This window comes from Schistocerca gregaria, chromosome 6, assembly GCF_023897955.1.
Source record: "Schistocerca gregaria isolate iqSchGreg1 chromosome 6, iqSchGreg1.2, whole genome shotgun sequence".
NCBI lineage: Eukaryota > Metazoa > Arthropoda > Insecta > Orthoptera > Acrididae > Schistocerca > Schistocerca gregaria.
In genome coordinates, this window is record NC_064925.1 from 350,644,717 (window position 1) to 350,672,615 (window position 27,899).

The window sequence follows — 27,899 nt, forward strand, 5'->3', positions numbered from 1 at the left end:
ACGAGGTCCTGGGTTAAATTCCCGATGGGGTCAGGGATTTTCACCTGCCTCGAGATGACTGGGGAGTTTATGTTGTCCTGATAATTTCATCATAATTCATGAAAGTGGCGAGTTTTGACTGAGCAAAGGTTGGGAATTTGTGCTGGCGCTGATAACCGCGCAGTTCAGCGCCCCACAAACCAAACATCATCCTCATCATCATCAAAGATTATACTAGTATATACTCGTACCGTAATGCAGAATGACACAGGGAAAGTCGACACAGCGAAGTCCATCTTTCGAAATTGTTCACTGACAGAAATCAGACTGTGTTGTTCCCGGTTAATAGTCGCACGAACGTCGAGTTGACACATGTTGAGACACTTTTAGTGACAGTGGATAAAACAGCCTTCTGCAGCCAGTCTTAAAAAATAGGTAATTGCATCTGTTGTGGTACCTTTACAACTATAAATAGTACTTGCTTACTTTGTAGCATACTTAAATCCTTGGTAACTATGGTAAGAATTCTTATGTGACCTGAAGATGTCTCTTAAACCTGTTTGACTCAACTGCAACATTTTCGATGGCTCCGAGAACGGATTACGCGTGATACGTCACTCAGAGTGGGCTGCGCCATTTTGTATAAGTTCTTTTAGCACCGTACTACAGTATTTTGACGCGTACATGTCATTGTTTATAGGGACTTCAGACATGTACCTTCATATCAACAACAATTTAATTACGTAACTTCGTTCTTTCGTGACACTTAAAATTTTGTGACTACATTTGTAGTTGCTGAGGTAAGGAAAGTTGAGTGTTTGTGGAATACAATCATACTAGTGGGGAGTCAATGGTGTTTATAAAGTCCGTTTCTAATTTGTTGTAAACAAAAACAGTGTAATGTCTGTGTCAAACGACCCGCAATAGAAATCCAAGAGGGCAGGTCTTTATGACATATCAATAAAAAAAAAATGAACGCATGAAGAGTAGCACATTCCGTGACGGGTTTGTTTGACAAGTGAAAGAGCATCACACAAGCGCTCGTTCAAATTCAGTAGATACCATTGTAAGACAGATGTTGTGCATCACAGAGAGACTTAGCTTTGCATAGCGTGCCTCCAGGAAATGCGAAGTAATATGTTACACCCTCCCTCACACATTTCGTCTCACATCACGACGGCCATGATAAAAGAGAAGGTGTTAGGCCTTCTTCGGGTAACTCTAGCCGCGCAACATTTCCGAAAGGAAGAGGAAAATTGAAATAAGATAGCAAAATATATTCTGTACCATTGCTTACCGAATAAAAACTGTATCTGAAAGATTTCGAGACTCTAAACCTATTTTCCAGAGTATTTAGTCCATCAGAACATGGAATCAGATATTGTGAAATATGTGACATTTATCGCGTGTGTATTTGTGTTTGTTCTGAATGTTTTCTAGCGCCATATACGTTTCGTTAATTAGCCCGTAGCTTCTTATTTATTGGAATCCAACAAAGAAGTTCTGTTGGTTTATCTCCCATCCGTCACTTGGTTGGATGTTTTCGATTATACCAGTTACCTCGTCGTACTGTTATAGACACCTCACTAGTGGTGCGTGTGTTCTTGTTTTTCATGCATGAAATATGAAAAAACTGTAGGAAACAATTTTCGTTATCACTTAAAGCTTCCAGGCTAATAATCCGTGGTCAGTGTATAAAACTTCCTCCTAACGTTTCCTCTCCGACTGCGGGAGACATCTTCAGAGATAAAGTAGCGAACTAAAACCAGAAATAGAGGTAGCACCGAATGATCAGTGTAGAAGGCACCACAGTCAATCACGTGACGTCGGCTACAAGATTATCTCTGTTAGTGCCAACATTCTGAACTGAATTTAATTGACCACCATTCTTAGGTTGTAGTGTCGACATCCAAATTTTACTTACTTTAACACCTTCCTCTTTTATATTAAAATTCTTACGGCGTTTGTAAATCACAATAGCCTCTCTACACATACGGACATGATAATGCGATGTTTTCGATATAACACTCGTCTCAGTGAATTTTGTTTCAGAATCATCCGATTTGTAAAGATGTTCCGCTTCGGTCGATTCATCCATATGTCGCAGGCGGCAGTTCCTCTTGTGTTCAATGAGACTGGTGTTGACACCCTTTTTTATGGTACCCATATAAACAAGACCACAATTACAAGAAATTTTATATACACTCGGTGTAGCCATAGGATGTCGTATATGTTTCACTAATCTTAAAACATTCATTTATCTTCCTAGGGGGTCTCAAAACAGTTTCCACGCCTTACTTGCTCAACACTTTCCCAGTGCGGTCTGTAACCGCACTGACGAACGGAAGGAAAACTTTCCCTCTTGGCGGTCGTTATTCCTCACTGATCCTCATTCACACCCTATGGCGAAGTTATCGATCTGTTTCTTTGTTCGAATAAGAATTCATCTAGAATTTCGACCATAGACGTTGATGCTCATCTTATAAATAAGTCGGGTCACAAATCTTGTGCTCCCTGTCCACTTTTCGTAGTTTTGATTTCCCTAAACAATAGTTACAGTATATTGTTCTCATGCCTATCAGAAGCTTTAGTTTGCTGCAAAAAGACTGGTCGAACAATTTATGATGGACAAATGCTCAATCACACTCCTATGCTCATATCACCCACAGGATTCTGAAGTAATTAAAGTGGATTTTAAGAACTCCAAATTTATCTGTTCTACGAGTTTACGTAAATGTAATTACTCTTCATCAGGAAAAACTGTGACACAGGGCTAACCAGACCATCATACAAAGACTACGACACACAGCTGCAGTACTGATGTTGCACAGCAATACCTCAGTGGGTCCTTTGACACACTGCCATTACCTTGCTAGTTTTTTAACTTGAGTTTTTGTAGAGCTCTTTGAGCAAATGTTGCTGACATGCCAGCTTAAAGCGCTAAATGTCTCAGTCATTTTTTCGAGCACCTATTCTAGACATTTTTGTCTTGTTCAGTTAGACGAACGGGCTGGAGCGAATTCGGATTCGCAGCCCACCCTCAGGTTTTGGAAGCCGCCTAACGCCCAACACAGACCTAACGCCCTGAATTTCCATATTATTACTTCTATACATGGCTGCACAAATTTGATTAAAATTTTATTAAATGGAGAAAAGGTCTCTGATATCCATTACGGACATAATCAATCCATATCTGTGACACCAATATCTGTGGTACGCCACAGCTAACAGTTTTCGTATTCTTAATAGTTGTTTTTATAATACTAAAAACACTATATACGAAACTATACTTGGTTAAAATGGCTCTGAGCACAATGGGACTTAGTAGCTGTGGTCATCAGTCCCCTAGAACTTAGAATTACTTAAACCCTACTAACCTAAGGACATCACACACATACATGCCCCAGGCAGGATTCGAACCTGCGACCGCAGCAGTCGCGCGGTTCCGAAACTATACTACTTCATATTACAATCTCATCTACGTCTACATGATTACTCTGCGATTCACAGTTAGGAGCCTGGCAGACGGTTCATCGAACCACCTTTCAGATACTTCTCTGCCGTTCCACTCTTGAACAGGGCCCGGGAAGAACTAACTCATAACTTTTTCCGTGCAAGCTCTGATTTCTCTTATTTTACTAATATGATCATTTCTCTCTATGTACGTTGGCGCCAAGAAAATATTTTTATACCCTAAGGAAAAAGTTTGGGAGTCAAATTTCATGAGCAGGTTCTACCACAAACAATAAACGCCTTTACATTAGTGACTGACACTCCAATTAATGTATCAAATCCTAGGCCCTCTCTCCCCTTTTTCCCGATAATACAAAACGAGCTGCCGTTCTTTGAATTGTTTCGCTAACTCTGTCAACTGTATCTGATACGGATCCCACACCACATACTAACACTCTACAAGAGGGTGGACTAGTGTAGTGTAAGCAGACTCTTTAGTAGACTTGCTAAATTAAGTGTTGTAATAACAGACGATGTCTATGGTTTGCTTTCCTCACTGCATTGTCTATGTGATCGTTCCTGTTTAAGTTATTGGTAATTGTAATCCGTAAGTATTTAATTCAGTTAGGTTCGTGTGATTTATACTGTAACCGAAATTTAGTGGATTCCCGCTAAAGGTGTATAGCAGTTCCTTAGCAAACGCCAGATATTACTTATGTTTTACTCTATGACTTTACGCTGGTATTTCGAGCTGTAATCTTCCTGACAGGAATCACTAACCCAGTAACACAACTGAGTAGATACTCCATAGGCACGCAGATCACTTCGAACTGGCTTGTGAGAAACGGTGTGTAAAGTTTTCAGAAAATTTAAAAATATGGAATGAGTTTGATGTCCCCTGTGTCTTAGGAAGGTGTCAAGCGAATTTTCATCTGCTTTTCTAAACAGATTGATTTTAAGTTTATTTCTGGTGGGTTTGTACTTTATGGTATACAAATGTTCAAATGTGTGTGGAATCTTATAGGACTTAACTGCTAAGGTCATCAGTCCCTAAGCTTACACATTACTTAACCTAAATTATCCTAAGGGGAAACACACACACCCATGCCCGAGGGAGAACTCGAACCTCTGCCGGGATCAACTGCACAGTCCATGACTGCAGTGCCCCAGACCGCTCGGCTAATCCCGCACGGAGTTATGGCATTCAGTCTAGCTAAAACAATCTTGCGGTCACTAATACCTGTATCTGTCATGATGCTCCTGGCCAGAATTATTTGATGCTAAGAGGTCAAGTACGCTATCGGAACCATTTACACTTCGAGTGCGTTCCTGAAATCGTTGTTCAAAATAATTTGCTGGGAAGGTATTAAGTACGATTTAGGATGACGCTTTATGGCTACCAGTCATTTGTTCATTTGCTTCATTTGTAAACTTTGTTACATTACTTGTTTACCCCAAATTGTAACCCGCCCTAAAGGTTCTGAGCTAAGTAATGGTAAACCATGATCGAACATTCATTCCTACTCAGACACCTACACTTAAAAATTAGACGTTTTTTGATATTGATTAACAGGTTTTTAGTGTATATTTGTCCACGGACCAGAAAGAGTTGTCCAGAAGAAATGATTTTAGGTTAGATTTTATACTTGCTTTACAATCTGTCAGAAGTCTCATCTTACTAACCAAATTTTTAGTCAATTTGGAAGAGACATACTGAGCACATTTATGAGTAACTGAAGCTATAATAGTGATCAATAAAGGTAGGTATGGATATGGCTATTCTTTCCAGGTGTGGTGGATTGTGTATCATGGATTTAATTAGTAAATTTAATTATTATGGTGCAATTAAAATGCCTAATTCCTTGAAGAATTCTCTACAAGATAAATGTAGGTCAACACAACATATTATAATAAGTGTTTGCATTTGTGTTATCAGTTCCACCTTCCTGAGTGATGAGTTACTGCAAAAAAACATTTCAGATGACACAATTGAGTGGATATGTGTAACATATGTCAGAAGGCTGATTCGTTGGTTTCCTAGACTAGCAATATACGAAGTGGCAAAATAGCTGAATGTAACTGTTTCTTCCAGCTGAAGTTTTTATCTGTAGGTACACCCATGATTATGAGCATTATACCCTGTTTATCGACTCCTGTTCTTGGGCTAGAGAAATTTTGATATGGCTCTAATTCTTGTACACGAAGCACCAGCTTCCCCTGATTAAAGGCAAGTCGAAGAACATTCGCATACACAAGGAATAGGAATGGACCGAAAATTGAATTTTCGTATGTCCCTTCATGATTTTTTCACCGTCACTAAAATTTTCTCTCCTTTCAACACTGTGTTAATTATTTGGCATTGCTTTCCTAAACATGAATCAAATTAGTGGTCTGCAAAGCGCTCAGTTGTACGAAACGTATTTGTTTTAGAGTGAGAGTAACATGATCTGTACAATCAAATACTTTGAACAGATTACAAAGAATTCTAATTTGCTTCATTGTATTCTTCAAATCTTGTAATATTGGTGACAGAATGTGTGAACAGGAACGTTTCTGGAAACCAAACTGTTCACAGCTAAGTAAATTGTTTCTACCGTGAGATTACTCATAACTACATTACCTTTCCCAATATTTTGAAAAAAAAGAAGTCAGTAAACTATTAATTTTTTCTTGTCATTTCTCTGATGAGGAAGTTGAGCAGTGACGTATCTCCATGTTTGAATATATCCCCTGTGTATTCTATGTATCACTGATGACATTATTTTTTAAGTCAGGACAACTGTTCAGATTTCGCTTTGAAATTCCTTCAGCATCATATGAGCTTCTGATTTAGAGGGCTTCTATAATTCTGTTAACTACAATCAAGAATGTTGCTGCTACTTCTACTAGGTTAAAGTTTCATGCAATGACATTTTCCATATATTCTCCAGTTTCTTATACTAGGTCGTTTAGTCCTCTCTTTGCTAATAAATTTGGGAAGAAATAATTGAATATCCCTACCACTTGTGAACTATCAGTCACTACATTGTCATTCACTTTAATAGTATTTTGAACACAGAAGGGTTGTCCTGTCTCTTGTTTAACAAAATCTCATACAGTTGCCATCATATTTTCTGTATTATTAACTTATATCACGATGTGCATTCTTCTCTAAATTTCAATGACTTTCCACAAAAATTATAATTCTTTCTCTCTACTGTAAGGAACAACCGACCTGGAAATTTCCTGGTTTTTATGCAAATTTTCCATTTATTCTTAGACGATACTTTGAGCGCTTTAGTTATCCACGGCTTGATTGACTTTTTAATGCACTTTCTGGTTGAACCACTTTCCAATATTGACATAAATTTATAATACTACATATTGATATACACATTAACATTACTTTCAGTTTACTTTTAGCTCCTCCTACCTCTTCTACCTAGTTTTTAAAACAGCGCATTCATGTAACATTAATATGCTTCACTGCTTTGTATGAACATGCCTAAGAACTGTAAGGTGCTATAATTATTATTTCCATTAAATGTGCATCATGATCAGACAATCCATTAAAAATTGGGTACAAATTTAGTGTTTCAGCATGACCATTAACATCTCGCACTATAGCACGGTGCATAAATTAGAATCTCTGCTTTTTATGAACATGTCCAAGAGCTGAAAGGTTCTATATTTTTTTACATTAATTGAGCATCATGGTGAATCAGTCTATTACAAATTGAATGCACATAAATTGCTTCAGAACGACCCTCTAACATCTCTCACTGAAGCGCAGAGTGAGTGGATTAGAACCGATTATTACTTCTGCAAGTGAATAAAGAAGCTACAGGATAAAATGTCTCGATACTGCCTCACCTCGAAGAGCACGGCGACGCAGACGTACTCGTACTGCGCACCCTCGCAGGGCCCGTGCACGACCTGCAGCTCGAGGGCGTACCGGCAGTAGTCGAGGGTGTGTTCCGAGCCTTCGTCGTCGCTGGGCCCCCAGTGGAACTCGGCCCACGCGAAGGGCCAGCAGCCCTCGCCCAGAGGGCCGCCGCTGAGGGCTGGCGCGCAGCCCCTGCCGCCCCAGCAACCACGCAGCACAGCTGCAGGCCACAGGCACAGAGTCATGTACAGTGGTTGGACAAATACGTGAAAACACAGCGAGAAATGCTTGCTTCAAAATAAGTGCATACGCTACCCAAGTCTGCAAGTAGCGCTGTTGTTATTTGCTCAAGAACGGCACCTGCAAAAAGTCCTCAATAAGTCGTGTTAGTCATGGTCAGTACAATGTTCCGAGTAATTGTGAGTGCGTTATTTTACAGCTAAGTGAATTTAAGAGTGGGCAAATTGTTCCTAGTAGCTTCTGCAAGGAGAAGGTAGATGAAGATTTTGGTGTTTCAGGGGCCACCGTATCGAAGCACGTAAAACGTGGACTATGGAGGATTGGAAGCTAGTCATTTTTTCAGATAAGTGCTGTCTCACACTGTTATACACTTCAGGCCGAGTTTACGTCACAAGGATGAAACACAGTGTGGTTAGTAGAAGATTTGCGAAGCCATTTCGTGGTATTCCATGGGCTCCATGGTTACTCTGGAAGGTCGCAATACTGTCTAGGTTTATGTGACTATTTTGGCTGATCTGGTCTATTCCAAGGTAAAATGCTTTTGCCCAATGGTGACTCTACGTTCCAAGACGACAGGCTCCGTGCGTTCATGTAGGTAGCACCGCCCAGACCTGGTGTCGTGAGCTCTAGGATGAATTATTGCAGTTGCCCTGGTCACCAGAGTCACCCGATATCAGTGTTATTGAACATTTGAGGTGCATTTGGGAGAGAAGTACGCATGAACCTTGAAAACAATACGGAACCTGTGATATGCATTCCGAGATGACTAGAAGCTGTTTAGATGACGACGGTTTCCTACACCGTATTAGGCATGGTGACGTGTTGTGTTTGTAATCTTTATATATATTGGTTCACCATCTCTAAGTCTCGATATGAAGCACGCAATAACAAATAACAACGATTGGTTGAGGCACATATGAAGGAAGTGAGGAAGAGATTGGAACACTATAGAAAAAGATCCACCTAAAAGAGCACACTACTCGCTTTTGGGTGCTGTAGATGGAAAATAAAATTTATTATCTGACAGGAGACTATCAGTCTGGCTTTACTTTTAGTAAAAGTGGTTCTGACGTGGTGCTTGATGATGGAAGCAAGACATACGAGAAGTCAAGACACGATGATGGGATTTGTCACCCTATAAAAATGTTTCGACAACGTGAAAAGTATTAAAAATTTGGAAATAATATGAAAAATTGGTGTGACATATAGATAAAGACGGATAGTACACAATTTGCGTAGAAAGCATCGATTAATGGAAGAGCAAGATTGAAGTTCTGAAACGGAAAAGATTAAGCAGGAATCCAGTCTTTTGCTCCTACCTTTCAGTCTATAGAACGAGGAAGCAATGATTGAAATAAAATAAAGTGAGTAATACGAGAATTGTCCAGAAAGTAAGTTCCGATAGGTCGCAAAATCGAAACCAAATTGAAAACCAGAAACGTTTTATTTGCAACTGTTAGGTACACCTTCCACCTACTTCTCTACATAGTCGCCGTTCCCACTTCGAGTTTTGTCGTAGTGTTGTATCAACTTTCCAATATTCTCGTCATAGAAAGCAGCCGCATGTGCTTTAGACAAGTTATCTGCACTGGCCTGTAGCTCGTTGTCTATGGAAAAATGTTGTCTTCATAGTGAGAGGTTCTTGTGAGCAGAGATGAGATTCAAGGCGAGCCAATTACGGACTGTATAGTGGGTGATCAAACACTTCTCATCGGAAACGCTGCAGGAGCGTCTGTATTGCCCCTGCAGGATGAGGCCAAGAATCAGCATGAACAAGGAGCTGCTCGACAGTTGTGTTATGTGGGCTGCATGACACAGGCGAAATCTCTAACCAGACCCTTCTACATGGTGGGAGACGCTATTCCCTTCGCATCTTTACGTGCTCACTTTTCAGTCAAAACTGAAAAGAGCGACACGACACGATAGACACGCATACTAGAGACACTTCCCAACAGAAATGTATAAAGCTTTACCGGATTTTCCCAGTGGTTTCTATCTCCCGACCGATCGGAATCTACTTTCTGGACAACCCTCGTAAAATAAAGGTTATCGATGATAAGGTTGGCTAATGACGTTGCTATGAACAGCGAAAGTCAAGAAGAATTACAGAGCCTGTCGAATGGAATGTGTAAAGTGCATGGACTGAGAGGAAACCAAACAAAAATGAAAAGAAATTAGCGGTAAAATTAACATCATTACAGAGGACCATGGGCTAGATGATGCGATTGAATTCTGCTGCCTTGGAAGCAAATAATCGCATGACAGGGCCGCAGGGAAGATGTAGAAACCTTACTGACATAGGCAAAGAGATCATCTCTCGCCAAAATAACCCTGTTAGTAGCAAAAACATTGGTCTTAGTTTCAGAAATTAATTTTTCAGAAGGTACGATTTATTGACACGTAGTCAGCATGGATTCAGAAAATATCGTTCTTGCGAAACACAACTAGCCCTTTACGCTCATGAAGTAATACGTACTATCGACAGGAGATGTCAAATTGATTCCATATTTTTAGATTTGGAGAAGGATTTCGATACCGTTCCACACAAGCGTCTTCTGACCGAACTGCGTACCTATGAAATGTCACCTCAGTTGTGCGACTGGATTCGTGTTTTCCTGTCAGAAAGGTCACATTTCGTAGAAACAGGTGGAAAGTCATCGAGTAAAAAAGAAATAATATCCGACGTTCCCCAAGGAAGTGTTATAGGCCCTCTATTGTTACTAATCCCTGTTAACGACATAGAAGACAGTCTCAGCAGGCGTCTAAGATAGTTTGCAGATGATTCTGTCATTTACCGTCTTGTAAAGTCATCAGATGATCAAAACGACTTGCAAAATGATTTAGATAATATATCTGTATGGTGCGAAAAGTGGCAGTTGACTCTGAATAAAGAAAAATGCGAAGTTAACCACATGAGTACTGAAAGAAATGCGCTAAATTTCTGTTACGCGATAAGTCACACAAATTTGAAGGCTGTAAATTCAATTAAATACTTAGGGATTACAATTACAAATACCCTAAATTGGAACGATCACATAGATACTGTTGTGGGTAGAGCCAACAAAACACTGCGATTGACTGGCAGAGCACTTAGCCGGTGCAAAAGGTCTACTAAAGAGACTTCTTACACCATGCTTGTCCCTATTCTGGAGTATTGCAATGCGGTGTGGAATCCGCATCTGATTTGGCAGACGGATGACATCGAAACAGTACAGAGAAGGGCAGCTCGTTTTGTATTATCCCGAATTATGGGAGATAGTGCCACAGACATGATACGTGAAGTGGAGCGGCAATCATTAAAACAAAGGCGTTTAACGTTGCGACGGGGTCTTCTCATGATATTTCAATTTTTCTCCTCCGAGTGCGAAAACACTCACCTACGTATGGACGAATGATCATCAAATAAGAGAAATCATGGCTCGCACAGAAAAATTCAAGTGCTCGTTTTTCCCGCGCGCCTTTCGAGAGCGGAACGGTAGATTGACAGCTTGGAGGTGGTTCATTGAACCCATTGCAGGTCACTTTATTGTGAATAGCCGAGTGGACACGAGGACGGAGGTGTGGATGTAGATGTATGAAGCATTGCATAGAAGTAATCGTGGACTATTAGGAAAATGGAGAAGAAGAGAATGAGAGGAACAATCGTAGAAAAATGACCAGAAAAGGGAAGTAAGATGTTAGATGTTCTAATACATAAGGGAATAAACTCCATGTTACAAAAGGGAACTGTAGAATGTAAAATGTGTGGAGGAAGGCAGGGTCTGGAACACATCTAACATATAATTTAGGACAGTTGGTGTAAATGCTATTTTGAGGTGAAGTGATTGGCAAGGGAAAGTAAGTCGTGGTTTGCCACATGGCAGTCAAGAAGTGTGCATGTCGCAACCGGCTGATGGAGGACGTGGAGACGTAAAAGAATGTCGGTAAGGGCTTACCGCTGTGGGACGTGCCAGTGATCAGTTCGTGAATGAAGCTACCAGATTTGATTTGAACTCGAACCCTACTGTGTGTCTACAAGTAACTGTGTACATCTGTCATCAGTGTGACACCACGTTAGATCCTGACAGGGACAAAGACAAGTGTCTTTCCTTTCCAGAGACAATCAGGTCTCAATCCGACAAGAGATGCTGTACCCAGTGAGTGCTCATAGCGAAATATAATGCTGCACGTCTCCAACAAGCCCAACAAGAACTCAAAATTAGGCGACCGGAAATAAGTTGTGTGGCCTCAAGAGTCGACATTTGGTCTCTTTTTAAACTGTGGAAAATATCGAGTGCTTTACGACGTAATGAGTCGTTTAACTTGCAATGTGGGAGACTTTGGTTCAGGTCAGAGCCGTTTCTGCGTTCTACTGGGTGATATGTTGTTCGTTAAGTGCAGCTCAGTCTTCTATGTCTTCATGATCAGTAGTCTGTGTACGTTCCACGCAAGGTGACAACGGCCATTTTATTACGACTGCACACATACGTTCCTGTTTTGAGGAGAACTGCTCCATCGCATCATCGCTCTTCTGCTGCTCCGCTAAGCAAGCACATATTAAGCCCACAGAAAATGTTTGGGCTGTTGACAAATGCATTTGCAATCAGGTAATCAACATCAGCGAAATTCATAGCTCCATATCATTTATTCAACAGTTAATATGGGTACGGCATACTCAATGAAATTTTTTGACTCTCGTCTTCTCCAAAATGAGGTAAACGTATTGTACTGAGTTTGTGTTACATGGATTAATATGACTTATCTTCGAGTGTGCTTATCATTCCCGGCCAAATCGTAGTATCTATCTCATGAGTATTACGGACAATAAAGTAACTGAACATGCATAGCTGTTAATTAAAGACTCACCTATAGAGAAAAATCTTCGCGATGGCTTGGTAACTTGCTTATTTCACTGTTAGTTACATTAGCGCTTAACTTGAATGATTTTAATTTAGTATTGAAATTATGGATATGTCTATTAAAGTCAAACTGTACCGGATCATTTGTATAACTAATATAATTATATTGTAATCAGGTATTTGTCACAAATTTCGTTAAGAAATATATCCAATCTGTAGCAGTAGTTCCAGTGTACAACCGCCTGTGGAAACCCCCCCCCCCCCCACCATAAGAATTCTGTAGGTGACGTAATCACCCACTATTTTGCTTACATGAAAATTTTTACTCAATTTTACGGCTATCGGATGAGTCTAAAACTGGTTCGATGTATCACTTACTGTGTCAGTTGTTTCAGCTATGTGCCCAGACCAACCCATGCACTGCTTACTCTATATGTAGGAAATAATAATTCATTATTTTCTTGGTATCTCTCAGTTTATCAGTTGACTCGCAGATGTCTCACAGTTCCTCGTTAGATTCTCTTAGTCGAGTAACGCTCAGCCTACTTAGCCACCGACTCTCTCAATTTTTCTCCAAAAACTACTTTCTCTAAATATACTTCTTCTTTTTCCCTTTAACACTGAATGTACTTTACGATTAAGCTTTTGTCCCAGCCTCTGTGCGTCAACCCAGCCAACTAATTAGAGCTCTGCAAGAGCATGGCCTATACGCGTGGCCCGCATGTGCCTGCAGTGTGCTAATTACAGGCGCATGAGCGGATGTACAACCAGCCACACAGATAGCATAGCCACGTGAGGGCTTGACGCAGCCAGGTGGATATCCACCTGTTCTCACCACTGCACCTTACTCTTCCTTCCTCGTTCCGTCCTTATTATCAACCATAACGAGTCCATTTACCTCATTTGCTCTATGTACACACGAAATCCGTCGGTGTAGCTAAAATGAATTTTGTTTGCAAATTACAAACACATTTAAGAATTACACTCTATTGTTATGCTCCTTAATATAATTTTTTTATTTGTTCTGTTTAGAATACGTGTATGTTAGTATGTTAGTACAATTTTAGTAGCTGACTGAAAGCGAGCATAATGTCATTAGCTTTTCCTTCACGGAACTATAACGTTCCATATCCAAAACAATGACCGTCAACAACATTCAATACTCGAATGTCAATTTTGTTCGCTTGCAGCTCCCATTACTGCCACAACGTTGCGATGAAGCTGTGTAGTTTTTCAAGGCGACGCGGCTGTTACACATCACTCGGTGAGTGAGTGCCGCGTGATAGCGAATGAGTGAACTGCAAGCTGCGTGCTCTCGTGAGGCGCGTGCATAGCGAGTGGCACAAGTGAGCGGTACTCAAACGGATACACCATGCGGATGCAGTGCTCTAAAACCAACCACCTCGAACACTCTTCACCGAGTAACAATCTCACGATACAAATGCGCACGCACTCTCCCGATGGCTACAATTAGCACATACTTCTGACCTTCTTGAACACACTATAATTTTTTTAAAAAAGGAGTCCCTCACAGCGATGTTTTCTCTGCGGTAATGGCTCCTTTACTGTGAACGTCAAATATTATTCCCTACGCTCGAAGTTGCGTAATCACTAATCCCTGAAAATTGCGCCATAAGGCAATAACGACTGGAAATATCTGAAATATTTTCAGAAGTTGATTTACTAACGAAGCTCTCGATGATACGAAAAGCAGACCTTTCTCAACAACACACATTGAAAAGCTCTACAGTATGTTTAATCCAGTTCATATATCAATACATGCTACCAACAATTTGGAACCTCTTCATTATTGGTTGTTTCTTGATACATTAATCGTTGGTGTCTTTCTGTTCATTGCACATAACAGGATGCGCTTCGTTTTTACAATGTCATTTCGACACTTCTAGGAAGCTTCTGTCTCTTTAAGGCTATTAATTACAGAATTTATGTCATCCACCAGAAATAAAACTTACTTTGGTCCAACCTTTCTATTGTACAATACATGAATGTGCAGTATTCCTAACTAACTCATCTGTCCTATATAAAGCCTTTCTACTGTTTAGAGGTAGGTGAGAGAAACCTGTGAAACAAACTGAAGTATTCGGTACAATAGTAATATGAGTTCTAACTACTTGCAAATACCATATACCTGCTATGTGTATTCAGTAATATCTTAGAATATTTTCACTATTAGAAGCGAATAGAATGAAGTTCATGTTTCGCTATCGTGTAGAGCGGAAAAGGTGAATAGGAGGCCGGGAGAATGGAGAGCAGTGGCTGAGGGTTAAGACTCGTGCCAGAATCTAAGCTCTGAGAGAGGCTCGTGGGGTTGTGTCTAGATATGTCAGTGGATAAGATCATTTTCCTCGTAAGGGAAGTTTCTTGCCTTTAGTTTTAAGCAGTCAAAAAGTTAGAAAAGCAGTGCACTAAATGTTGAAGCTATCTCATTATATTATAGAAGCTATCTCATCTGTCGGTTATAATCCGTCTCAACACTGTACCAATAGGCTGTACTGACATTGCGTAAGGCACTTTCCCATTTTAAAGTACGTTCCTTTTATGACGTTTCCTACATGACTATGGGTTGTGGTACAGACGGTTTGAACTATAAAAAGGTATGCCATTTATTAATATTTAGTTCAGGCTGATAAATACACTGCCATCTGACAACTGAAAAATATGGACCAAATTCTCTTTATTTATCCTGTACATTTAATTACTCCTGCTACATATGAGGGGCAGTCAAATTAAAACCACACCGGTGGAAGAAAAATTAAATAAGCTATTTATTACTTCAGAAATAATCACCAAATATGTTAATACATTTATTCCTCCTCCCACTCGCACACACATTTTGCAAAATTGTTTCTGGTATAGCACTGCAAAAATTTCGCAGGGAGCGAGAAGTCCTTATATACCCTCTGTACAGTCACGACCTCTCCCTATGCGATTTCCATATTTTTGGAGCTCTGAAGAAAGACATCCACGGTCGTCGCTGGGCTACTGACGGAAAGGTGCACATTTGGCTATAGTCATTATTCTGCAGGCAAAAGAAAAAATTTCCCCATGGTGGCAAAGATGGGCTTGTCTCACTGCCAGATAAATGTTTTAACAATTATGCTGATTACTTTTGACATAATAAACGGTTTACTTACTTGCCTCATTTTCGTGTGACGGCCTCTTTAGATAGCACATTATTCCAAAGTCCATATTCCCTCTCGTGTGTATCGACCGACTTAGCGACACAGAATGTCAAGACGTAATCCCAAGTTTCAGACTGCTGACATGTAATGTCTTCAGAACAAATGTGAGCCTCTTATATGCGACTACCGGTCTAAATTTCAGTCACATTTCGACAACATTCGTGCCAATTTCAGCTGGTTTGGGCTCAACAAACTGGTAGAAATTCTTATAGAAGACTTTCACTTTTTAGGTAATTGAACACAGAATTAGCACACGAAATACCATAGAAGATTAACCCCTTAGTACATATCTGTGGTTCTCGTCCACTTTCATTAATATTTGTTTAGTATTTTATTCTTGGCCCTCAAAGGGCAAGCGTTTTTCACCGTCTCGTTTTTATTTTCAGACACCACTGCACACCGTGCGATGGGCTAAAGGAAAATCATCAAATGGAGACGTGCTCCACAAATGGGGAAATCCACAACCTGGTAACGACAATCTCTGAAGTAGAGCATACTGCTGAAGTTAAAATCTTTGGAAAATCGTTGAATGACAGTGAAATCATGTAAAGGCTACGAGTTTTTGGGTGTCTACACCTCATCACATAACGAGATGATCGAAAGCTCACCGTCTTATTAAAGCAGGTTAGGCGGAAACGTGTGGCATGTCTCAAGACAGACTACAATACTGGTGAGGGCACAATCATTTCGGAACACACTGTTCAGGGCATATCACTGAACATGGAATCTGCCGCAGACAGAACCTATTATTGTCCTGTTGACCAAACAGCAGTGTCATTTACGACTGCAGCAGGCATGAGATCTGATGTAGATCAACGGAAACTTGGCGCCTTGTCGGATGAGTCACGTTCATTATTTCATTAGGTCCAAGGTTATGTCCGGATACACCGTCATCAACGCGAACATCAGCACGAAACATGCCGTGCATCACGGACGACGGAGGGAGAGAGAGTGGTACTATCTTGTGGGGGCATTCGCCTTGGCATCCATGGAAGCTGTGGTAGTTATCAAAGGCTACACGACAGCTGAAGTGTGCATTAACACTGTTTCTGGACACCTGCATGAATTAATGCTTCATACTTCCCCGAAAGAGATGACATTTTGCAGCAGTAAAACTTCCTGTGTCAAAAGTCTTGAACCATGTTCAAATGGTTTTGAGAGCATGGCAATAAATCACGCTGATGAGTCCGCCACCAAATTTCCGCTATCTGAACCCGATGGGACACATTTAGGACACTATAGGACACCAGCTCTGCACTCGCAAAACATCGCTCCGTAACTTAAGGGGAACACGCCTACTAGTCATCCACGATTTTAACCATATTTATGGTGTACCCAGGGCCCATAAACCACGGACCTTGCCGTTGGTTGGAAGGCTTGCGTGCATCAGCGATACAGAGAGCCATACCGTAGGTTCAACCACAACGGAGGGGTATCTGTTGACAGGCCAGACCAACGTGTGGGTCCTGAAGAGGGGCAGCATCCTTCTCAGTAGTTGCAGCGACAGTTGTCTGGATGACTGACTGATCTGGCCTTGTAACACTAACCAAAATGGCCTTGCTGTGCTGGTATTGCGAACGGCTGAAAGCAAGGGAAACTACAGCCGTAAATTTTCGCTAGGGCATGCAGCTTTACTCTATGATTAAAAGATGATGGCGTCCTCTTGGGCAAAATATTCCGGAGTTAAAATAGTGCCCCATTCGGATCTCCAGGCGGGGATTACTCAAGAGGACGTCGTCATCAGGAGAAAGGAAACTGGCGTTCTACGGATCGAAGCGTGGAATGTCAGATCCCTTAATCGGGCAGGTATGTTAGAAAATTTAAAAAGGGAAATGGACAGCTTAAAGTTAGATATAGTGGTAATTAGTGAAGTTCTGTAGCAGGACGAACAAGACTTTTGGTCAAGTGAATACAGGCTTATAAATACAAAATCAAATAGGGGTAATGCCAGAGTAGGTTTAATATTGATAAAAAAATACCAGTGCGGGTAAGCTACTACAAACAGCATAGTGAACGCATAATTATGGCCAAGATAGACATGAAGCCCACGCCTACTAGAGTAGTAGTTTATATGCCAACTAGCTCTGCCTATGATGATTAAGTTGATGAAATGTATGATGAGATAAAAGAAATTATTCAGGTAGTGAAGGGAGATGAAAATTTAATAGTAATGGGTGACTGGAATTCAACAGTAGGAAAAGGAGGAGAAGGAAACGTAGTAGGTGAATATGGATTGGGGCTAAGAAATGAAAGAGGAAGCCGCCTGGTAGAATTTTGTACAGACCATAACTTATTCATAGCTAACACTTGGTTCAAGAATCATGAAAGAAGGTTGTATACATGGAAGAACCGTGGAGATACTAAAGGGTTTCAGATAGATTACATAATGGTAAGCCAGAGATTTAGGAACCAGATATTAAATTGTAACACATTTCATGGGCAGATGTGGACTCTGACCCAATATATTGCTTATGAACTGTAGATTAAAACTGAAGGAACTGTAAAAAGGTGGAAATTCAAGGAGATGGGACCTGGATAAACTGACTAAACCAGAAGTTGTACGGAGTTTCAGGGAGAGCATAAGGGAACGATTGACAGGAATGAGGGAAAGAAATACAGTAGAATAAGAATGGGTAGCTTTGAGGGATGAAGTGGTGAAGGCAGCAGAGGATCAAGTAGGTAAAAATACGAGGGCAGGTAGAAATCCTTGGGTAACAGAATAAATATTGAATTTAACTGATGAAACGAGAAAATATAAAAATGCAGTAAATGAAGCAGGCAAAAAGGAATACAAACTTCGTGAAATCGAGATCGACAGGAGGTGCAAAATGGCTAAGCAGGGATGGCTAGAGGACAAATGTAAGGATGTAGAGGCTTATCTCACTAGGGGTAAGATAGATACTGCCTACAAGAAAATTAAAGACACCTTTGGAGAAAAGACAACCACTTGTATGACTATCAGGAGCTCAGATGGAAACCCAATTATAAGCAAAGAAGGGAAAGTAGAAAGGTGGAAGGAGTATATAAAGGGTCTCTACAAGTGCGATGCGCTTGAGGGGAATATTACGGAAATGGAAGAAGATGAAGATGAAATGGGAGATATGTTACTGCATGAAGAGTTTGACAGAGCACTGAAAGACCTGAGACGAAACAAGGCTCCAGTATTAGACAACATTCCTTTAGAACTACTAACGGCCTTGGGAGAACCAGTCCTGACAAAACTCTACCATCTGGAGAGCAAGATGTATGAGACAGGCGAAATACCCTCAGACTTCAAGAAGAATATAATAATTCCATTCCCAAAGAAAGCAGGTGTTGACAGATGTGAAAATTACCGAACTATCAGTTTAATAAGTCACAGCAGCAAAATAATAACGCGAATTCTTAACAGACGAATGGAAAAACTAGTAGAAGCCGACCTTGGGGAAGATTAGTTTGGTTTCCGTAGAAATATTAGAACACGTCAGGCAATACTGACCATATGACTTATCTTAGAAGCTAGATTAAGGAAAGGCAACCCTACGTTTCTAGCATTTGTTGACTTAGAGAAAGCTTTTGACTACGTTGACTGGAATACTCTCTTTCAAATTCTCAAGGTGGCAGGGGTAAAATACAGTGAGCGAAAGGGTATTAACAATTTGTACAGAAATCAGATGGCAGATATAAGAGTCGAGGGACACTAAAGGGACGTAGTGGTTGGGAAGGGAGTGAGACAGGTTTGTAGCCTCTCCCCGATGTTATTCAATCTGTATATTGAGCAAGCAATGAAGGAAACAAAAGAAAAATTCGAAGTACGTATTAAAGCCCATGGAGAAGAAATAAAAACTTTGAGGTTCGCCGATGACATCGTAATTCTGTCAGAGACAGCAAAGGACTTGGAAGAGCAGTTGAACGGAATGGATACTGTCTTGAAAGGAGGATATAAGATGAATATCAACAAAAGCAAAACGAGGATAATGGAATGTAGTCGAATTAAGTCGGGTGATGCTGAGGGAATTAGATTACGAAATGAGACACTTAACGTAGGAAAGGAGCTATGCTATTTGGGGAGCAAAGTAACTGATAATGTTCGAAGTAGAGAGGGTATAAAATGTAGACTGGCAATGGCAGGGAAAGCGTTTCTGAAGAAGAGAGATTTGTTAACATAGGGGATAGAGTTAAGTGTAAGGAAGTCGTTCCTGAAAGTATTTGCATGGAGTGTAGTCATGTATGGAAGTGAAACATGGACGATAAATAGTTTGGATAAGAAGAGAATAGAACCTTTTCAAATGTGGTGCTAAAGAAGAAAGCTACAGATTAGATGGGTAGATCACATAACTTATGAGGGGGTATTGAAGAGGATTGGGGTGAAGAGAAGCTTGTGGCACAACTTGACTAGAAGAAGGGATCGGATGGTAGGATATGTTCTGAGGCATCAAGGGAAGGTAAAAATCGTAGAGAGAGATCAAGCGTTGAATTCAGTAAGCAGATTCAGAAGGTTGTAGGCTGCAGTAGTTATTGGGAGATGAAGAAGCTAGCACAGGATAGAGTAGCATGAAGAGCTGCATCAAACCATTCGCAGGGAGAAGACCACATCACCAACAACAACCCAGCGCTGGGCTAGAAATGGAACTGACGGAAGTTGGAGCTCAGATGACAAAGATTTTATAAAAATATGTAACGTCTTTGGTATAGATCGAGTCAGGCTTGTGGCTTTAACGTTAATGTGACGTATAGGCGATGGTTGGTGCTGCGGAAAGAGTAGAAAACGGCTCGAGGTTTGATTCCTTCTGTGGAAACTAATTTCTAAATTTAATTGTTTTAAGCACAATGTAAATAATATATGTGTTTACTGACATTTTAGTGAAGACATGAAAATGGAACTTAAATTAAAGTCTTGGATTCCAAAGACATTTTTAAGAATTACGTATATAAAATTATATACTTTGGTTGTTTTGCAGTTGATGATTTGCACGTTCTGAGGTAAAAACAGGAGAATCAGTAATTTTCTAGGTGTCCTGCACATGTTATAAACGGCATATTTCCACAATGTGGTAATTCTATCAAGTTTCTACAGCGAAACAAACGTGCTATACATTCATACAGTCTACTAGTAAACCGCGCGTAAGACAGAATTTCATCGAGCGTTGGAAGCGGAGTGTTGGAATGTGTTTTGATGCAGTCTTCTCGATATGTGGTTTCTTTTTTACTTTCGGTGAAGGAAGCAGACACCGAAGTGCCGCACTCCGGGGGGGGGGGGGGGTCGTTATATATTTATATATATATATGGTTTTTGTAAGTTTTACCGGTTTTGACTAACTAGTGACATATACTCCTCTGCTTAATTTTCATATACCATTCCTTTTCATACTTTTTATAAAATGCTGTCAAAAATAAAATATTGAATATTATTTCGGTTTATTTCCAGTGTAAGGAACGTAAACAATGTAAATAAAAGGGGAGGTTCCCGCTGAAACAATCGAACCTACAACTCTCACATTACCGTTTCGTACTATTTCGGTTGCGCCACCCGCTGCCACTAAGTTACGTTGAAATAAACGGCTCATGCCACTCTCGGCCCAAAAAACAGAAACACTATTTTCTTCTTAATGCATTGACCTCCAATTTCTGTCACTTTCATTTCTGGCTAGGCCCTCCAAACGTGAAAAATTTGGACGAAATCGGTGATGACGACTACTCGCGGTCGGCTTGTTAGCTGAACAGCTTAGATATCTGGTGCAACGTGCCCCGAAAACCTTCCACGGACATATTAAATTCGTGCCACCACTGCAAATCTACCGCAGACTTGTCGAATTCACGCCACGCAGGACCATTACTGTTTTGCGTTCCATAAATGTTTCAAATCGCTGTTAAATAGGCGGTCTTCATATTTTGACTCAACAGTATTCCTTCTCACGTCGACCACTGGCAATGACATATATTACACAGCATCTCCGCAACACTTAAAAGTTATCCTTGCAGCAAGGGATATGGCCAGCTGGGAGCTAGCTGCTGCATAAATATCGTGGTTAACGTTATCTGCGCTGCCCTGAGTGCCCAAGCGTGTGAAGTTCGATGAATATTAATTGATTCTTAGCTCTAGTCTCTATCCGTAGGACAAAACTACACGACGGAATTTTATTTAGGGTACTCCTGAACGACAGAGTGCCGTTTGAAAAATGGTTCAAATGGCTCTGAGACCTATGGGACTCAACTGCTTTGCTCATCAGTCCCCTAGAACTTAGAACTACTTAAACCTAACTAACCTAAGGACATCACACACATCCAAGCCCGAGGTAGAATTCGAACCTGTGACCGTAGCAGTCGCACGGTTCCGGACTGCGCGCCTAGAACCGCGAGACCACCGCGGCCGGCTGCAGTTTGAACTTTTCTGAGCATTTAAAGTAATTTCCTCTCACAAAGTACGTGTGGATGGAGACTGCAGGAAAAGAAAAGCGTCCTGGCGTGCACGACGGGACGAACATTAGCTGAATTATGACCAATTATTTGAAACGTGGAGTATACACCTGAAAACACATTTACAAGGCGTGTAATCCAAAATACTAATCATATGTTTCCTTACGAGCAAACGACAACCACGTACCAAACATTTGTCGGCAAAGGATTAGTTAAACTAACTGAACACATCACGTATACCAAATTACTCACGCACAAAGATTCGAAAGCACAGTTCACCAGTCTCCATTAGTAAGTGAATCATCAAAGCCAGCTCGTGACTCACGGCGAAAAGAATCGTGGAATTCAACTGGGCATACGATGCATGGAGTGGATCGTGGCCGATTTCTGTTCTATCTAAATTTACTTAAAACGGTACGAATCCAGTCGCAAAACTACCGCACTGTTCTTAACGATTGAGTCTACTCGTTATAGAGACTCAGTACTCAAAATGGAACTAACTTCCATCCAAATATTACTTATTAGTAGCTCACGTAGCAGATACTGTTTGCTGCGTCGCCTCATGCGCTCACCGGGAAGTTATGTCCAAAATCTCAGCTGACCTGACTCTGCGTACAGAGCTCGACAAACTTGATGAGGGAGCACTGGTTAATCACCATGGTGCTTTTTCCAGAAAGAAGAACCTCCTGGTCCTTTCGGCCTAACATTTTTTACTCCGTTGAACGCCTTAAATTTTGTAGACGATGTCCCAGGGCTTGAACTCGGAAGGGTCAACCTTGAGTCCCCATGTCTGTGGTCGCAAATCTCCGTGTGGCTTCCAAAATAAAATTAGCTGCCTTTTCAGGCAACTATTGCAAGTTGCACCAACAGCTTCTACCTGATTTAGCCTATTTGCACGTATTTTTAATTACACCCCACATTCATTCAACACAATCTAACATTCTTCTTAGGGAAAGCTGATTATAGGTATATGTTATGTTGTCTATCAATTGTAATTAAGAGATATATCTTTTTTCTCTATTGTGATTTTGATACCCGTACAACAACAGGTAGGCTGGAAGCAGCACCTTACGCCGCTCTTCAGCCCAAGAGTTAACAACGATAAAAGTATAGAAGACACTTAAGTTTGAACAATCGACGAGTAAAAAACAGTAGACACAGTAACAGAAAAAAACATGAAGTCGTTCACACTCGACGTTAATCCACACGACAAGCTGATGACACGACGCACAAACACTGATGATATCGATGGCACATATGAACGATGGAGTGTGATGGTGAACACTAAACACTACGGCACACACGAGAAACGGATGGCGATGATCTCCAGCGCGCGAATGGTCACGTAATGTGTGTGACTCCGGGGACTTGCCAAGAGATGGAGAAGGGTGAAGGGGAGGGAGATGGGAGAACAAAGATGCCAATGGCAGAGGAGATGGGAGGAGGAGTAGAGGGACGGGGACAGGGGAAGCCCAGGGGAGGAGTGGGGAGAAAGGGAGGAGGGAAGGATGGAGGAGAGAAGGGAGGGAGGGTGCCTAAAGGAACAAACACAGGAAGAGGGAGGGAGGATCAAAGTTGGTAGGAGGGGTAGATGGAGGGGAGGAGGGCATCATCAGGGAGGGGGAGCTGGCGCAAGCCACCATGGGAGACGATAAGGAGTGTGGAGAGATTGGGAGCAGATGGGACGTGGGAATACAGGTGCGGCAGAGGGTAGGGGTGGGAGAGGATGGGTGAGACAAACGGCTGAGGAGGATCGAGTTTACGGGAGGTGTAGAGGATCCATATCCGTGTAATTAAGAGGAGTCTAAACAAACATAAATACGTTTCTTCCTCGGTGGCATGGAAAATATGAGAGTGAATAATATGAGGAAATGCAGGCAGAGGAAAGATACTCAGCCGAACTTGATACAGTGAAATCACAAAATTAAATGAGAAGCGGGTTGGTTGATGTCTTTCACACCTTTTGAAACAGATGATTCCTATACCTGGCTAACTTGTACACTGCCACTTTCTGCGTAGCCTCTCAACTGCAGCCTGCTCGCGCCCTGTACTACCAGGGTGCACTTATTCTGTAACTCGCTGCTCGCAGCTCACGGCCGTAGCGCAGTGCTAATCAAAACGTCCACCAAGTGCGCCATCGCTCCGCACTGCTCTCCTCGCTTTGATCCTGGCCAGGCGAGGATATAAAACTATTTGTATTTCATGCTGCTACCATCGCCGCTCGTCCTGAAACTTGATCTGTGATTTCCTCCTTCGAGGTTGCTTTAGTAGCGCTTTCGTTTAGCGAACTGCTCCTTATGTACACCGTTTATCAACAACATGTGTCTTCGTATTCATCTCCATCTTCATCCATACTGTCAGATAGATGTCGGACGGTAGGCCTTATTCGCTTTATATAACACGTTAAGGTTTCTTCCCGTTCCATACGCATTTTGATCGCGGGAGAAATGACTGCTTAAAATCCTAGATTTCTCAATCAATACTGTATGTAGTTTTTCGGAAGTTTTCGACTATGTTCAAACATCTGTCAACGCACATTTATTCTGCCTTTCCGTGGCTCTCTCCCTTGGGCGAAACAAGCACGTGAAAACTGCTGATGGTTTTATTTGTATACGTTCAATATCTGCCGACATCACACATTTCAGCTATATTCTAGGATGTATTGTAGAAATGACTTATTAGCAAGCTTCTCTGTAGACTGGCTACATTTTCTGAGTACGCAGACAGTAGTGTTAGTTTTGAGCGTATGAGGTAATTTCACGAGCTGCGACATGGTCACAAATTGAACTGTGACCCCAAAATACAGTAAGTTTCCTTTACTTCACGCCTATGAACACAAATTTTTGAAGTATTCGTGACAAATATTGTATCAGTCAAACGGCCGCTCCTGTAACGTAAGGTTTAAAGAACATTCATAGCCGTGGAAAAATGTCGCTTTGGGACAGCATTTCTCTGAAAGTGGTCATTCTGTATCGAATATTGAGAATAGTATGACGGAAAAATGCGGCGCTCCTATTTTCTTACAGCTGCTTGAAATTTATAAACCGACCAAACAAGAGCCAATAAAACAGCTTAATTGGCAAAGCGGATCAACATGGTTCAAATGGCTTCGAGCACTATGGGACTTAACATCTGAGGTCATCAGTCCCCTAGAACTTTGAACTACTTAAACCTAACTAACGTAAGGACATCACACACATTCATGCTCGAGGCAGGATTTGAACCTGCGACCGTAGCGGTCACGCAGTTCCAGACTGAAGCGCTTAGAACCGCTCGGCCACACCCACTGGCAAAGCGATTTCGTGCCCAAAACCTCCTGTGTTTTATTTTATAACGTTCTACTTTAATTATTGCTTTTTTTTCATGTGGTGTGATACAGTACAGCATCACCGGTCGTTCGCGGTCTAAGTGTGTTGGTGCGGCAGTAAATTACATTACAGGGCAGTGTAGCTGTGTCCCTCTAGTACACTTTGGAGGTGTGGATGTGGGACTTGGTACGGTTACCATTCTCCAACGGTGACAGTACTCATTGGTCAGGCATAAAAACTTAGTCTGACATGTGCAGGTAGGTTGGGAAATTATTGGTCGTAGAATCGGGAGATAATCCCTTCGAAGGATCTAGCCGGGATAGACTATCGTTAGCCAAGGTCGGTATCCGATTCCTCTATGATGGTTGCAGGAACCAGATATCGGTGCCAGCGGAATGGAATTGTCTTAATTATTGAACGCCTCTGTTTTACATGTCTTGCTGATAGTTTTACCTAGTACAGAGTGCCTTACATATTTACTTTGTTTTGTCACGGTGTGCGCGTAACTCTAGTGTTTCCTTGTTCGCCCTCTGTTTTTATAATATACTTCACTAACTAGATAATCTGCCTCATGTACTGGTACGGGGTTTTATCCTTCTTTTCTTGGAAAAGCGTACCGCAGAGTGCCAGGGTTGCAATGGTGGTCACGCACCTCTAACCATTTGTCGCCCATGCGGTGAACTAGCGTTATCGCCAGCAGAGGCCGCTGCTTATATGCGACAGTCTGATTCCATTCCTTGGGTTTCCTTAGTTATTTATTTTGTAATTTTTATATTACTCAGTCTACTCGGAAAGTTATTTATTATTTATGTCATCGTATAAAAATTACAACCTGAGTGTATGTCAAAAATTACAACCTGAGTGTATGTCCATTACTGTCTATCAACTTTTTCCTTTTTAACAATGTAACTTTTATTGTGTTTTATTTCATCGCTTTTTCTTACTGTAGTGCCTTGAACAACTTACAAGCCCATTACAGACTTTACGGATTGTATCCCCCTTTATTTGACATCATACAATTATCAGTGAACGATATCTGTTCTCCTATAGTAGCGACATCTGGTGAACTTGCAACACAAAAATTTTTTGGCTACTGAACAGTAGTTTGTTTTGAACGGTAGTGCTGCTGACAAGATGTCTTGTGTATAATATTATTTACTTGTGTTTGGTGATGACCGTGCTGTCTCGCGGTTCTAGGCGCTCAGTCCGGAAGCGCGCGACTGCCACGATCGCGGGTTCGAATCCTGCCTCGGGCATGGATGTGTGTGATGTCCTAAGGTTAGTTAGGTTTAAGTAGTTCTAAGTTCTAGGGGACTCATGACCGCAGATGTTAAGTCCCATAGTGCTCAGAGCCATTTGAACCATTTTTTTTTGACCGTGCTGATTTTGTGTTTAGCATTTTACGATACCTCTGTGGTTCCAGTATATAAGGAAAAGTAAATGTAAAGCACGCAAATGCACATGTATGTCACTAATACTTTTATCATGATTTGTTATATTATTTTAAGCTGTAGACAATCATCTAGTTGTATTTGTGTATTTTCCTAAATTTTGCAGCATATCTGAAATGGTCATTATAGACCGAAACCAGTAGTCTGAGGTCATAAAAACTTTTGACCATAGACGAGAAGTAAAGGAAATTTATACTATGAGGTAATTTCATGAGTGACAACTGCAAGTCCTGATTTTAAGCAGGCAATTACTTCAGCAGATTTTGAATGCATTGACAAAGGTATTGTCGAATCCGACATGTGAAATCAGCCCTGAATTTTTATTTATACACTAAGAGCAGTCCGTAAGGAATATAGTGACATATATTTAGCTGAAGAGGAACACTGCAAGTATTTAAAATAAATGTTGAAATTGGTCAGATCCCTTGCTCGACAGACGGCCGTAGCAGTGGCAGACACAGCACTCTGAACACAGCGGACACATATCTTTCATTGACAGCTCATCGGTAAACAGATAACACGGCACAATACGATCGTAATTTGTAAGGCAAATTTCAGTTTCCGTCGCTAGTTTCTCTGACACAATTGTTCAGTTGCTGTTGCCCCCGAATTTGCAATTCATTTAATATCCATAATAATTACCGTTATCTTTGAGGTATTGCTAAGTGTTAACAATGGAGCAAAACTGAATTAATTTCCTATGTGATTTCATGACATATGCTTGCTAATAGCATCTGTCTTTCTGCAGGTCCCAGAGTTTCACAGTAATGTGAGATTCAGTTAATGATTTCATTCCAGCAAGCATAAAATATGAAGAACATGGTATGCAATCGCCATTACCTACTTCTTCTGAAGACCTACATATGTTTTATTTATTAGGTAATTTCTAGAACATCCATTTCAACGATATCGACATTTCGTAGAAATGATAGTACATTTCGAAGAAACAGGAAATAACTCTGACAGTTTCGTTAATTGTGGTTCGACCGACGATTCTTGTACTAATTAAGGTTCAGGACAAAACTTGAGTACCTTTAAGCCCAAACAAAACGTATCCGGTAATAGCTTTCAGTGACAAAGAAAAGGCTGTAGATTTTTTTTGTCAAACGGAGAAAGAACGAAACACTGAAACCTTAGCCGTGTCCATCACCGGTTGTGTCCCGTAA

The 27,899-nt window shown here is 41.1% G+C and overlaps 1 protein-coding gene across 1 annotated transcript in view; it reads right to left on the reverse strand.

Annotated features, from left to right (window-relative positions):
- The window catches only part of LOC126278881 (putative carbonic anhydrase 3), an 82,582-nt gene that overhangs the window by 43,979 nt on the left and 10,704 nt on the right, over nucleotides 1–27,899 (reverse strand). Inside the window, exon 2 of the mRNA XM_049979156.1 lies at nucleotides 7,285–7,517. Coding sequence (XP_049835113.1) covers nucleotides 7,285–7,517 — 233 coding nt within the window. The remainder of the gene's footprint in view (nucleotides 1–7,284; nucleotides 7,518–27,899) is intronic.